At 44.4% G+C, this 15,820-nt stretch overlaps 1 protein-coding gene across 1 annotated transcript in view; it reads right to left on the bottom strand.

Annotated features, from left to right (window-relative positions):
- The window catches only part of LOC139409521 (occludin), a 32,893-nt gene that overhangs the window by 13,500 nt on the left and 3,573 nt on the right, over positions 1-15,820 (bottom strand). The window contains exons 2-4 of the mRNA XM_071154793.1: positions 14,167-14,969; positions 13,738-13,908; positions 582-739 (exon numbers count right to left, since the gene is read on the bottom strand). Coding sequence (XP_071010894.1) covers positions 582-739; positions 13,738-13,908; positions 14,167-14,949 — 1,112 coding nt within the window. The 5' untranslated portion in view covers positions 14,950-14,969. The remainder of the gene's footprint in view (positions 1-581; positions 740-13,737; positions 13,909-14,166; positions 14,970-15,820) is intronic.

A 15,820-nucleotide genomic window follows, 5' to 3' on the forward strand; every position in this document is an offset into this window, starting at 1 on the left:
CTCACTCACTCACACACACACAATACACTCACACTACATACGCACACACATGCATGCACACACACACACACACACACACACTCACTCACACACAATACACTCACACTAGATACGCACACACATGCATGCACGCACACACACACACACACACACACTACTGTGTAACCCTGCCTTCATGTACATACAGTATCTACCTCAAATACTGTGTAACCCTGCCTTCATGTACATACAGTATCTACCTCAAATACTGTGTAACCCTGCCTTCATGTACATACAGTATCTACCTCAAATACCGTGTAACCCTGCCTTCATGTACATACAGTTTCTACCTCAAATACCGTGTAACCCTGCCTTCATGTACATACAGTATCTACCTCAAATACCGTGTAACCCTGCCTTCATGTACATACAGTATCTACCTCAAATACCGTGTAACCCTGCACATTCACAGCATTCGGCGGATGTGACAAATAGAAATGATTTGAGTATGTTCAAGGAAAGGGAGCATATAACTGATGAAGAGAGAAAGGAAAGATACATTGGAACAGGGCTGAGGTGGTGTTGTTTGTCTGTTTACTCACACGTCATCATTGTAGGCGTCTCCAGTGTACACCCTGCTGTCAGCCTTGGTCGGGTAGGAGATGATGCTATTGGCTGAGGCGTTTAGGGGGACGGACTTCTCTGACAGCACCACGGTAGGTGCACCCTGAGTACTTTGTCCGTCCTCTACATTGTTCACCTAAAGCAGCCAGGAAACACACACACAGAGAGGGGCCTCTGTCAGCAGCACACCAACAAACACAGAGGTGGCTATTGTGTCACGAGACTGTTTTCATGCTAACTTCCTAGCATAACCATAACATTACCTAACATCCTCTCTGGTGAAAACCTGGAATAAAAACACTAGTCTTTGACCTTGAAAGTAATATAGACGACAGGCTGAGACTTTGTTTCAAAGTTTGTTTCAGATTTGAAGCTAGAGCAACTTTAGGCCTCCACTCCACAACCTATAGTATCATGATACAAGAGACTGGGCCCCTTCTTACGACAGGGCATTATGTGAGCGCGTATGTCATTAGACAGTGATTCACTTTAATAGGTCTGACTCTATGCCAAGAATAGCATTTAAAAAAATAACTGTTCTCAGCCTGGCTGAGCAGTCGGCCAGGCATATAATTAGCCAGCCCGGGTCTTGAGTGAAATGTGGATTACCTGCTTGGTTCCAGAATCAAGAGGACACCATGCCAAGTTACCAACAATCACCACACACCCATTTCCCTTAATTACTGTCCCCCAAAAAATGACCATTAGTGTATTTATGTTAGCAGGAAGCTCTCTCTGTCCAGCTCCAGTCTTATCATGGATGTGAAACGGAGGGAAAGTTTATGATATGACAGTTGGCCTTGATTCCATTTGAACATCCACGCTAGCTAAGGAAAGGGCTTGCAAGACAGGGATGTCCTTTGTCTAGCTATTTATTTTCATTAGCCCACAGAACCCCTAGAATCAATAATTAGAACTCATGGCTCAATCCGGGGTTTAGAGATTGGTGGAGATCAAAATGTGACTTCCTTGTATGCAGATTACATTTTACTTATCTGAACCAAAACATTCCCTGTCATTTCTTTTACTACTCTTGGACACATATAGCGCTGTATCAGGATTCAAAGTGAATTGGGAGAAGACTGAAATAATCATTACTTCTCAAGATTAGAAAGTCAATTTAAGTGGAAATGGACAAAGACACGTACGAAATACCTGGGTGTACTGATATCATGCAGCCTGGAGGAGGCATATAAAATCAATATCTCCTTTAATAGATCAGTTTGAATCTGATGTTCAGAGATGGAGATCTCTCCCTATTTCTATGTTCGGTAGGGTCACCATAATCCAAATAAATATACAGTGGGGCAAAAAAGTATTTAGTCAGCCACCAATTGTGCAAGTTCTCCCACTTAAAAAGATGAGAGAGGCCTGTAATTTTCATCATAGGTACACTTCAACTATGACAGACAAAAAGAGAAAAAACATCCAGAAAATCACATTGTAGGATTTTTAATGAATTTATTTGCAAATTATGGTGGAAAATAAGTATTTGGTCAATAACAAAAGTTTATCTCAATACTTTGTTATATACCCTTTGTTGGCAATGACAGAGGTCAAACGTTTTCTGTAAGTCTTTTCACACACTGTTGCTGGTATTTTGGCCCATTCCTCCATGCAGATCTCCTCTAGAGCAGTGATGTTTTGGGGCTGATGCTGGGCAACATGGACTTTCAAGTCCTTCCAAAGATTTTCTATGGGGTTGAGATCTGGAGACTGGCTAGGCCACTCCAGGACCTTGAAATGCTTCTTACGAAGCCACTCCTTCGTTGCCCGGGCGGTGTGTTTGGGATCATTGTCATGCTGAAAGACCCAGCCACGTTTCATCTTCAATGCCCTTGCTGATGGAAGGAGGTTTTCACTCAAAATCTCACGATACATGGCCCCATTCATTCTTTCCTTTACACGGGTCAGTCGTCCTGGTCCCTTTGCAGAAAAACAGCCCCAAAGCATGATGTTTCCACCCCCATGCTTCACAGTAGGTATGGTGTTCTTTGGATGCAACTCAGCATTCTTTGTCCTCCAAACACGACGAGTTGAGTTTTTACCAAAAAGTTATATTTTGGTTTCATCTGACCATATGACATTCTCCCAATCTTCTTCTGGATCATCCAAATGCTCTCTAGCAAACTTCAGACGGGCCTGGACATGTACTGGCTTAAGCAGGGGGACACGTCTGGCACTGCAGGATTATTAAATCGCTTCAACAGAATCTGGATATACCTAAGGCATCTAGCATAGAAGAAAATACTGAGAGAAGCTGCTATGCCAAAGAAGTCGATTGCCAGGTTATATCAACGGTTGATTGCAACTCTACCTGATGGTTCAGAACCTGTAAGTCAAAAATAGGAAACAGAACTAAAGGAAGAAATTGAGGAGAACCGATATGTGAAAATGTTCAAACCTGCTTCTACAACGCTAAGACATAAACTACTGCAATTTAAGATAATACATAGGACTTACTACACTCCTGCCAGAATGCATTTAATGCACCCAGAAATGTCACATCTCTAGATGCAAAAAAGCACAAAGGATCCCTATAGAGCCCCACAGTGGAGGTGTCATAATACCCATGAAACCTAGCGGTCAAACAAGGAAATGGTTCCAATCGTTTTTCGAACATTCATTTTTCCCCATAGGGGATTTAAGAAACACTTAAAATATAGGTTGTGTTTCGTGTAGGTTTACCCTGGCGTGAGGTTTTGATAACCATATAAATCTCTCTTGGGCAAGTTGACTTTTCTCAATATATTCGGCTCTATTTACTCTCAGATTCGAAAATGCTAATTAGGATAAAAGTAGACATCATGCAAAACTACAAATACCTGCACATTATCTCTAGCTGATATCTTTGATAACAGATAGTGTCAATTTAAACAAGACAGCTCACAGAATTGTCCATTTAAAGAAATGTAGCCTATTTATTAATTACTACATTTAGCCAACATTAGATAGTTAATCCAGAGACTCTTTGCCTGGATTCGGCAGTCTGGTCCAGAACGTCATGGCATTTGTAGTTCCTTATGATAGCCACATTAGCAGCTAATTAGGGTAAATACAGGCAAATATATTGATAAAAGTCATCTTGTCCTAGAGAGATTTGCCACATGGCATTTGTAGTTCCTTATGATAGCCACATGGCATTTGTAGTTCCTTATGATAGTTCCTTATGATAGCCACATTAGCAGCTAATTAGGGTAAATACAGGCAAATATATTGATAAAAGTCACCTTGTCCTAGAGAGATTTACACAGTTATCAAAATGTCACGGCAGGGTAAGCCTACACAAAACACTAAAAGCACCTCCTATGGGAAAAATGAATGGTGGAAAAACGATTGGAACCATTTCAGTGTTTGACCTTTAAGGTTTATGGGTATTATGACTCATACTGTGGTATTCTATTACATTTGCTGTGGTCCTGTGACAAACTGACACCCGTTCTGGGATAACGTATGTGCTATCATTTTATTGTGTCTAGGAATTGATATCCATCCATTTCCGCAAATATGTCTGTTGAGAAACATTAAATATTGGTGATCAATATCAGAGAAAGTTTTGTAATCTACAGTAAATCTAATTGCTGAAAATTAGATGCATATTGACACTGTGTGAGATTAAATTTAACTGAGTTCTGTAGAAAAACTATTTTAAAAACGAATAATCAACGAAACGAAGAAAAGGAAAAGGTCTTGCGTCTTATGTAACAGACTAACTGCTCTTTCCTTTTCCTCCATACAAAGGGAGAGGTCGCTGGGATATAAACAACCAAGTCTTAATCTACATCAGCAAGTCCTTCCTGTGTGAGTGGAAAGGTCGTGTCGTCTCTACAATAAAGGTCTCAGGATGGGGTCACACTGCAAGCCTAGGCAATCTGTCACTTTATTTAATCTCTGTCACTAACAATGCAATGTATTGTGTGTGTGTGTGTGTGTGTGTGTGTGTGTGTGTTAGAGGTCGACCGATTAATCGGAATGGCCGATTAATTAGGGCCGATTTCAAGTTTTCATAACAATCGTAAATCGGTATTTTTGGGCGCCGATTTGCCAATTTTTTGTTGTTGTTGTTTTGTTTTTTTGTATACCTTTTATTTAACTAGGCAAGTCAGTTAAGAACACATTCTTATTTTCAATGATGGCCTAGGAATGGTGGGTTAACTGCCTTGTTCAGGGGCAGAACGACAGATTTTCACCTTGTCAGCTCGGGGGATCCAATCTTGCAGTTAACAGTTAACTAGTCCAACGCAATAACGACCTGCCTCTCTCTCGTTGCACTCCACAAAGAGACTGCCTGTTACGCGAATGCAGTAAGCCAAGGTAAGTTGCTAGCTAGCATTAAACTTATCTTATAAAAAACAATCAATCATAATCACTAGTTATTATTTACTTGAGGCTAAATTGATGTTATTGATGTATTATATTAAGTTAAAATAAGTGTTCATTCAGTATTGTTGGAATTGTCATTATTACAAAAAAATTAAATAATAATTGGCCGATTAATCGGTATCAGCTTTTTTGGTCCTCCAATAATCGGTATCGGTGTTGACAAATCATAATCGGTCGACCTCTAGTGTGTGTGTGTGTGTGTGTGTGTGTGTGTGTGTGTGTGTGTGTGTGTGTGTGTGTGTGTGTGTGTGTGTGTGTGTGTGTGTGAGAGAGAGAGAGATCATCTAACGTAGTAGGCTACTGTTCCTAAGACATGTGCACTGCATTACTACCTTCACAGGGCAGGTTCTCTGTAACAGCAGCAAACCTGCTGCTAGAAAGAAACAATCATTGGGTGGGGTACAGGCAGCACTTCCCTGCAGCTGCATGAACCAGGAAGAAGGACACCTTTTGAAGAGCACAAGGCAAGTCATCTAGGAATTCCAACAATGCCCCTCTCTGCATGAAGTAGAGTGGTGCTGGGCCGTGAGCAGCCTAAATAAGCAGGGAAGGAATGTCTGAGCCCCTAGGACCTGTGGGAGGGAGGGAGGGAGGGTGTAAGGGCCAGGGAGGGTGAACAGAAGGAAGAGGGGGGGGGGGGGGGGGTGTAAGAGCCAGGGAGGCTGAGCAGAAGGGAGAGGGGAGGGGGGGGGGGGGGGGGTAAGTGTAGGGATGGAAACGTGGGAGGATGAAAGAGGTAGGTCAGAGGGTATGTGGCAAGAAAGGAAGGTGGGAGGCTGAGGGGCAGGGAGAGTGGGAGGGAGAGGGGGATAGACAGAGGGGGATCCTTGTCCCCAACCAAGGAGGGCCTACAGCAGTACCTAGATCTTATGCACAGATTCTGTCAGACCTGGGCCCTGACAGTAAATCTCAGTAAGACAAAAATAATGGTGTTCCAAAAAAAGTCCAGTTGCCAGGACAACAAATACAAATTCCATCTAGACACCGTTGCCCGAGAGCACACAAACTATACATACCTCGGCCTAAACATCAGCGCCACAGGTAATTTCCACAAAGCTGTGAACGAGCTGAGCGACAAGGCAAGAAGTGCCTTCTTTGCCATCAAAAGGAACATAAAATTCAACATACCAATTAGGATCTGGCTAAAAAATACTGTAATCAGTTATACAACCTATTCCCCTTTATGGTTGTGAGTTCTGGGGTCTGCTCACCAACCAAGAATTCACAAAATGGGACAAACACCAAATCGAGACTCTGCATGCAGAATTCGGCAAAAATATCCTCTGTGTACAACGTAAAACACCAAATAATGCATGCAGAGCAGAATTAGGCCGATACCCGCTAAATATCAAAATCCAACACACAAAAAAGAGCCGGAAGCGAGACTCAAACCTTCCATAACAAAGCCATCAACTACAGAGAGATGAACCTGGAGAAGAGTCCCCTAAGCAAGCTTGTCCTGGGGCTCTGTTCACAAACACAAACAGACCCCACAGAGCCCCAGGACAGCAACACAATTAGACTCAACCAAATCATGAGAAAACAAAAAGATAATTACTTGACACATTGGAAAGAATTAACAAAAAAAACTGAGCAAACTAGAATGCTATTTGGCCATAAACAGAAAGTACACAGTGGCAGAATACCTGACCACTGTGACTGACCCAAACTTAAGGAAAGCTTTGACTATGTACAGACTCAGTGAGCATTGCTATTGAGAAAGGCCACCGTAAGCAAACATGGCTCTCAAGAGAAGACAGGCTATGTGCTCACTGCCCACAAAATTAGGTGGAAACTGAGCTGCATTTTCTAACATCCTGACAAATGTATGACCATATCAGAGACACATATTTTCCTCAGATTACACAGATACACAAAGAATTCGAAAACAAACACAATTTTGATAAACTCCCATATCTATTGGGTGAAATACCACAGTGTGCCATCACAGCAGCTTGTGACCTGTTGCCACAAGAAAAGGGCAACCAGTGAAGAACAAACACCATTGTAAATACACATATTTATTTTCACTTCTGTACTTTAACTATTTGCACATAATATGACATCTGTCATTTCTTTATTATTTTGGAACTTGTGTGAGTGTAATGTTTACTGAACTCTAGTTCACTTTCTTTGGCAATGTTAACATATATTTCCCATGTATTTCCCATATATTTCCCATATATTTCCCATATTTCCCATATATTTCCCATATTTCCCAATAAAGCCCTTAAATTTAATTGATAGGGGCAGGAAGGCTGATGGGTAAGGACAGCGGGGTAGGGACAAGAAGGATGATGGGTAAGGAGAGAGGGGGTAGGGACAAGGATGATGGGTAAGGAGAGAGGGGGTAGGGGCAGGAAGGATGATGGGTAAGGAGAGAGGGGTAGGGACAGGGAGGATGATGGGTAAGGAGAGAGGGGGTAGGGGCAGGAAAGATGATGGGTAAGGAGAGAGGGGTAGGGACAGGGAGGATGATGGGTAAGGAGAGAGGGGGTAGGGACAAGGAGGATGGATAAGGAGAGAGGGGGTAGGGGCAGGAAGGATGATGGGTAAGGAGAGAGGGGGTAGGGGCAGGAAGGATAATGGGTAAGGAGAGAGGGGGTAGGGACATTGAGGATTATGGGTAAGGAGAGAGGGGGTAGGGCCAGGAAGGATAATGGGTAAGGAGAGAGGGGTAGGGACAGGGAGGATGATGGGTAAGGAGAGAGGGGGTAGGGGCAGGAAAGATGATGGGTAAGGAGAGAGGGGTAGGGACAGGGAGGATGATTGGTAAGGAGAGAGGGGGTAGGGACAAGGAGGATGAATAAGGAGAGAGGGGGTAGGGGCAGGAAGGATGATGGGTAAGGAGAGAGGGGGTAGGGGCAGGAAGGATAATGGGTAAGGAGAGAGGGGGTAGGGACATTGAGGATGATGGGTAAGGAGAGAGGGGGTAGGGGCAGGAAGGATGACGGGTAAGGAGAGAGGGGGTAGGGGCAGGAAGGATAATGGGTAAGGAGAGAGGGGGTACTGGCAGGAAGGATGATGGGTAAGGAGAGAGGGGGTAGGGGCAGGAAGGATGATGGGTAAGGAGAGAGGGGGTAGGGGCAGGAAGGATGATGGATAAGGAGAGAGGGGGTGGGGCAGGAGGGATAATGGGTAAGGAGAGAGGGGGTAGGGACAGGGAGGATTATGGGTAAGGAGAGAGGGTGTAGGGGCAGGAAATATAATGGGTAAGGAGAGAGGGGGTAGGGACAGGGAGGATTATGGGTAAGGAGAGAGGGGGTAGGGGCAGGAAGGATGATGGGTAAGGAGAGAGGGGGTAGGGGCAGGAAGGATGATGGGTAAGGAGAGAGGGGTAGGGACAGGGAGGATGATGGGTAAGGAGAGAGGGGGTAGGGGCAGGAAGGATGATGGTTAAGGAGAGAGGGGGTAGGGGCAGGAAGGATGATGGGTAAGGAGAGAGGGGGTAGGGGCAGGAAGGATAATGGGTAAGGAGAGAGGGGGTAGGGACAGGGAGGATTATGGGTAAGGAGAGAGGGGGTAGGGGCAGGAAGGATGATGGTTAAGGAGAGAGGGGGTAGGGGCAGGAAGGATAATGGGTAAGGAGAGAGGGGGTACTGGCAGGAAGGATGATGGGTAAGGAGAGAGGGGGTAGGGGCAGGAAGGATGATGGGTAAGGAGAGAGGGGGTAGGGGCAGGAAGGATGATGGATAAGGAGAGAGGGGGTAGGAGCAGGAAGGATAATGGGTAAGGAGAGAGGGGGTAGGGACAGGGAGGATTATGGGTAAGGAGAGAGGGGGTAGGGACAAGGATGATGGATAAGGAGAGAGGGGGTAGGGGCAGGAAGGATGATGGGTAAGGAGAGAGGGGGTAGGGGCAGGAAGGATGATGGGTAAGGAGAGAGGGGGTAGGGGCAGGAAGGATGATGGGTAAGGAGAGAGGGGTAGGGACAGGGAGGATTATGGGTAAGGAGAGAGGGGGTAGGGACAGGAAGGCAAAGACATGGGTTGGGAGGGAGGGGTGAGGGGAAGGAAGGCAGGCATGGGGCAGAGATGGAGGGAGGGTCAGCTGCTATGTTCCCACAGCTGAGCAAGGTAGAGGGTAAATAAGCGGCAACCAACCACACCCCCTCTTTTTATCTAACAATTGATAATACTTGTACGTACAGCGCCCCTGCTCCGATAATATGTGTGTGTTATTTCTACGCTTCCCGTTCTTAAAGTGCGTTTTTGTGTTTTTTTACTCTGGGTTTTGAACACCAGCTTCAAACACCTGAAAATACTATATTTGTAGTTATGGAAAATATATTTCACAGCAGTTTAGATGGTACAATGATTCTCTACACTATACTTGTTTGTTTTGTCACATAAACTGAAATTAGGCAAACTATTAGAATTTGAGCAACCAGGAAATGGCGGAGTCGATTTCTGCATATCTGCACCTTTAAGGCTGCACTATTCCTTGTCTTAAAGAAGTAGGCGGCACCAGGAGTTATGCTGAGTATCACTAAATGAAATATTAATTGCAGGGTTTACAGAGAATACTAAAGAGAAGCAAATGCAATTAGCCATATTACTGAAAGCCAGTTTCAACAGCCACGTCTTCATCCAAATCAATGTATTTGCAGAGCAGGGAACAGCCAAGCACTTCGAAACACAAGTATGCACTCAAACAGCAAGGCTTTAGTTTGGACAACTGCGTTAATGCATTGTGCATTGAACAGTGTAATAAACTGTCAACCAATGCATGTCATCATGTTGTCTACCAGAGTTAAAGTTGGTCTAATATTCTACCACATCATTCAGCCTTACATCTGCAGAACATGTGACATCATCTGTCGGAGGACAAAGGAGCCTGGTCAGGCTGAATGAGGCCAGTGTGGGTGAGGTCATCAGACAGAGACAGGGCCCTGGGCACAGTGGGCAGAGGGAGTCAAAGTAACTGTCATTGAACCAGTGTGGGGTGACTAACAGCATGGGCTGAAAGATACTTTAGTACATACTACATGTCCTGACCTGTCCTCTCCTGTCCTCTCCTGACCTCTTCTGTCCTCCCCTGTCCTCTCCTGTCCTCTCCTGACCTCTTCTGTCCTCCCCTGTCCTCTCCCGTCCTCTCCTCTCCTGACCTCTTCTGTCCTTTCCTGTCCTGTCCTCTACTGCCCTCTCCTCTCCTGACCTCTTCTGTCCTCTGCTGTCCTCTCCTGTCCTTTCCTGTCCTCTGACGAGGGCCATCTGTGGGTATCCTCTGTGACAACCACTCTCACCATAAACAACTAGATAACACCCCTTGTAAAAAGCCTTACTGAAGTACAGGGTTGGGGTAGATTACAGTCAATTCAGGAAGTATATTGAAATGTTTATTCCAATTCCAATACTCTGCAATGCATCTTATTGAGGAACATTTGGTTTACTTTCTGAACTAGAATTGAAATGGAATTGATCCCAACCCTGCTGGACGAACACAACATAACAAGGAGGAATGGGACCCATTCCCTTTGCCGTCAGTCAATGACAGGAAGTACATTTCAATTCCATTCATATGCCTTTAAGCATTATTTTATGAATTTCAATCACTTGCTCATTTAACTGAGGATTAAGTGAAATTGACTTGTGACTGCTTTACATTGACTACTTTCACATGCCACACATCTGTCAACAGGAACAACACATCCCCAGTGTAGATCAGTACTAGTTCACCAATAACCATGGTAACAATGCCTTTCCCCTGGCAACAATTAACCCTGGTAACAATGCCTTCCCCATGGCAACAATAACCCTGGTAAGAATGCCATCCCCCTGGCACCAAAAACCCTGGAAACAATGCCTTCCCCCTGGCAACAATAACCACGGTAACAATGCCTTTTGTTGACATGCAAACCTGACAAGTTGTTGACGTTTAAAACCCCAGCCAGCCAGCCAGCCAGCCAGGCAGTCAGCCTTAGATAAGAGCTCTAGAAACCACCTGTTTAAACTAGTTAATGATCAGCCAGAGTGAAACTAGGTAGACTGAACAAACAGCAACTATGAACTCCACACACTACACACAGCCATGCTACCCGCCTGTTAGCAACAGCCCCTCAGTAGAGTGGCAACACTGTAGCAATAGCTAGCAGCTAAAAAACTAACCTGAGGAGACAAAAGGCTGCTCTTAAAATGTGAAACTAGAGTAGGGTACGGGTTAAAGGTTACTAGTTTGATTTTCCTAAGCATGGCCAACATTTTATGATCAGACAATTCTCGGTTGTCTGGTAATTGAGAGAAGGTTGAGGCGAGAGACATGAATTGAAAGAAAGTGTACAAGAGGACAATGTTGGGTTGAGATTGATCAATGACCAGTCAATGTGTCACAGCTAATACAATACTCACTGTATTGACTGATAACCTTTGACCTACAGGGGCACAGTCAGATACGTGAAAACATACATACACACACCTAAACCAAGCCCCCACTGTGGTATTATAATGTATCTGTAAGTGTGTCATTTAAAAACAACTCTTTATTGACATTTTCTGTCATAAAAAGCATGAAATGACGATACTCCTTGTGGACTTTCAACTCATAAAGTGAAACCAGGGAACCGCAACCTCGCATTCCAAAGTCCGTTTTGATCTAGAACTTACCTCAGGTAAAGAAAACATTGTAACTGACTGAGGTATTGTGCAATTCTAACTGTCAAATATGTAACATTTCTTAATGTGTTACAACTGATTAGGGAGAGAGGATAGATTAGTCACAGTAACTTATCATGTTCAACCTGACAATGACTCGTAGTAAATGAAATATTCCTGCATTAAACCTGGGAGCATCTAAAAACACATACTTACACTGTATTAATGCCAGTATCAGTTTTCTACTCTTAAGAGGAACTACAATGGAAATACAGTACATTCGGAAAGTATTCAGACCCCTTCTCCACATTTTGTTATTTATTTTATTATTTTACTTAAGACAGTTAAGAACAAATTATTATTTACAATGACGGCCTACCCCGGACAACGGTGGGCCAATTGTGCACCGCCCTATTGGACTCCCAATCGCGGCCGAATGCGCGACTCGGGAGCCCAAGGACATTGTTACATTACAGCCTTACTCTAAATTGGATTTTAAAGATGCTCATCAATCTACACACAATACCCCATAATGACAGAGCAAAAATAGGTTGTAGAATTTTTTTGCAAATGTATTAAAGATTTTAAAAAACAGAAATACCTTTTTTACATAAGTATTCAGACCCTTTGCTATGAGACTCAAAATATAGCTCAGGTGCATCCTGCTTCCATTGATCATCCTTGAGATGTTACCTGTGGTAAATTAATTTGACTAGACATGATTTGGAAAGACACACACCTGTCTATATAAGGTCCCACAGTTGACAGTGCATGTCAGAGTGAAAAACAAGCCATGAGGTCAAAGGAATCGTTCGTAGAGCTCTGAGACAGGATGGTGTCGAGGCACAGATCTGGGGAACGGTATCAAAACAATTCTGCAGCATTGAAGGTCCCCAAGAACATAGTGGCCTCCATCATTCTTAAGTGGAAGAAGTTTGGAACCAACAAGACTCTTCTTAGTGGTGGTTACCCACTCAAACTGAGTAAACAGGGGAGAAGGGCCTTGGTCAGGGAGGTGACCAAGAACCCGTTGGTCACTCTGACAGAGCTCCTAAGATCCTCTGTGGAGATGAGCGAATCTTCCAGAAGGACAACCATCTCTGCAGCATTCCACCAATCAGGCCTTTATGGTAGAGCGGCCAGATGGAAGCCACTCCTCAGTGAAAGGCACATGACAGGCGGCGTGGAGTTTTCCAAAAGACACCTAAAGGAAACAAGATTCTCTGGACTGACGAAACCAAGATTTAACTCTTTGGCCAAGTGTCACGTCTGGAGGAAACCTGGCACTATCCCTACGGTGAAGCATAGTAGTTGCAGCATCATGCTGTGGGGATGTTTTTCAGCGGCAGGGACTGGGAGACTAGTCAGAATTGAGTGGAAAAATGAACAGAGCAACGTACAGAGAGATCCTTGATGAAAACCTGCTCCAGAGCACTCAGGACCTCCGACTGGGGCAAAGGTTCACCTTCCAACAGGACAAAGACCCTAAGCACACCGCCAAGACAATGCAGCAGTGGCTTCGAGACAAGTCTCTGAATGTCCTTGAGTGGCCCAGCCAGAGCCCGGACTTGAACCCGATCGAACATCTCTGGAAAAACCTGAAAATAGCTTGTAGCGTAATACCTAAGGAGACTCAAGGCTGTAATCACTGCCAAAGGTGCTTCATCAAAGTACTGAGTAAAGGGTCTGATATTTCATTTTTAATACATTTGCAAACATTTGCTTTGTCATTATGGGGTATTGTGTGTAGTCTCTGAATTTGTGATTATCCCCGTCACATTTATTGTGATTATCCCCGTCACATTTATTGTGATTATCCCCGTCACATTTATTGTGATATCCCCATCACATTTATTGTGATATCCCATCACATTTATTGTGATAGCCCCGTCACATTTATTGTGATTATCCCTGTCACATTTATTGTGATTATCCCCGTCACATTAATTGTGATATCCCCGTCACATTAATTATGATATCCCGTCACATTTATTGTGATTATCCCCGTCACATTAATTGTGATATCCCATCACATTTATTGTTTTTTATTATTATATTTTTTCAATATATGTACTGTGTATATGTTGTTGTTTTTTTACTGGCAAATAAAATCCATCAATCAAGAGAACATGATATTCATACCAGTATGAGTTTTCCTTACCCAGTCCTTCACATCTCTGCCTTCAGAAACTAGTCCTCCAGTCTCAGGGGGCTGTTCCCAGTAGATGTTTGGCTTGCCGTAGCGCCAGATCTTGCCTCTGGTTTTGTGGGAGAAGAAAGCAGCCACGACCAAGGCAGCGGTAACCAGGAAGCCACACACCATGGCTACACCCTGAAGGAGACACATCAACATCAAGGAGATTATGGAAGACAATTATTGCATTATTATGGAAGACAATTATTACACTATCTGAAACACTACATTGTTATTTAAGGCTTAAAGGGCTACAAAAAAAATATACACAGTATAAGGGTTCAATAAAGGGGTTAAGGAACCGCCTGTAATCATAGACCAATTCTACATCTTCAGAGCAACAGCAACACCACAATCAAATGATACATTACACAGGTAATATAACTGTTGCTCTACCTCTTGTGGGTCCACGTAGCAGTAGTGATAGAGGTACTGGTTATACATGCCGAAACCCCCCACTCCACCCATATTAGAATAGCTGCTTCCGTACAGGTTCTGGCACATCATCAGCATAGGGTTGTACATCATGTTCTGAGAGCTCTGTGCCATAGGGTTCACCCCTACGACGTACACAATGGTGATGATACCCTGGATGACAGCCATGATGACACTGACCACCAGAACCACCAGGAAGAACTTCCTGCTCCTGAACGTGGTCGATTTAGAGAAACTGGCCACGAAGAATCCCAGCGCCACAAAGAAGTTGATGGCCGCCATAGCTATCATGGTTGTTTTGGCCGAGTAAGGTGTCGGGTAGGAGCTACCATAGTTACCATAGCCTCCTCCATAGCCTCCTCCATAGCCAGAGCCGTAGCTGGAGCCATAGCCGCCTCCCATTCCCCCATAACCGCCACCGTAGCCCATCCCTCCGCCGTAGGAGCCCATCCCCCCCATCCCGTACTGCATGTCCCAGACAAGGGTGGAGGCCACACAGGCAAAGATCCCCACACAGAGCACTATGATTGTGCCAAACATGGCCTTGACGATGCCAGGAGGAGAGATCCACTTGTAGAAGTGTTGGGGCTTCTCTTCCATGTAGTAGGAGCCCGGTGGGGGTGGGTATGGGTCAAACTCACTCCTGGGCGGGTGGTAGCTTTGTGGGGGGCCGTAGCCATTGGATTCCGGGCTGTATGGAGGACTGTAGACGGGAGGGCTGTCGTAACGCTGCTTCTCAAACATCTCTCAAAGATGGCAGGGACCTACAGAGACAAAATAGATGCTAGTGGACACTAAGCACAACAGCACTGAGACATAGCTTTGATGAGGTGTGAGGTGTGGCAATGTGCAGGATTACACTTGACCTTTGCTCATCTCAAGATTTACACGAATAGAATGAATCTACATGAATACACTTGGCAAGCTTTACAGTAATATAATTAAATACATATGTTTGTGCATTGCTATTATATTCCTCATAAACATTATTTACTTGACTGGTCCCAACATGTATGACTTTTTAAACAGATGTGTTTGATGATTGATTGTACATTTACAGACAGCAGTCCAATGTCTGTTCTCCTTTATGAATACTACTAATGTTAAGTTATTTAGAGGGGGTGCACCAGGCCATCATTTATTTAGAGGGGGTGCATCAGGCCATCATTTATTTAGAGGGGGTGCACCAGGCCATCATTTATTTAGAGGGGGTGCATCAGGCCATCATTTATTTAGAGGGGGTGCACCAGGCCATCATTTATTTAGAGGGGGTGCATCAGGCCATCGTTTATTTAGAGGGGGTGCACCAGGCCATCATTTATTTAGAGGGGGTGCATCAGGCCATCATTTATTTAGAAGGGGTGCATCAGGCCATCATTTATTTAGAGGGGGTGCACCAGGCCATCATTTATTTAGAGGGGGTGCACCAGGCCATCATTTATTTAGAGGGGGTGCATCAGGCCATCATTTATTTAGAGGGGGTGCATCAGGCCATCATTTATTTAGAGGGGGTGCATCAGGCCATCATTTATTTAGAGGGGGTGCACCAGGCCATCATTTATTTAGAGGGGGTGCATCAGGCCATCATTTATTTAGAGGGGGTGCATCAGGCCAT

This window comes from Oncorhynchus clarkii, chromosome 5 (assembly GCF_045791955.1).
Source record: "Oncorhynchus clarkii lewisi isolate Uvic-CL-2024 chromosome 5, UVic_Ocla_1.0, whole genome shotgun sequence".
NCBI classification, from domain to species: Eukaryota; Metazoa; Chordata; class Actinopteri; order Salmoniformes; family Salmonidae; genus Oncorhynchus; species Oncorhynchus clarkii.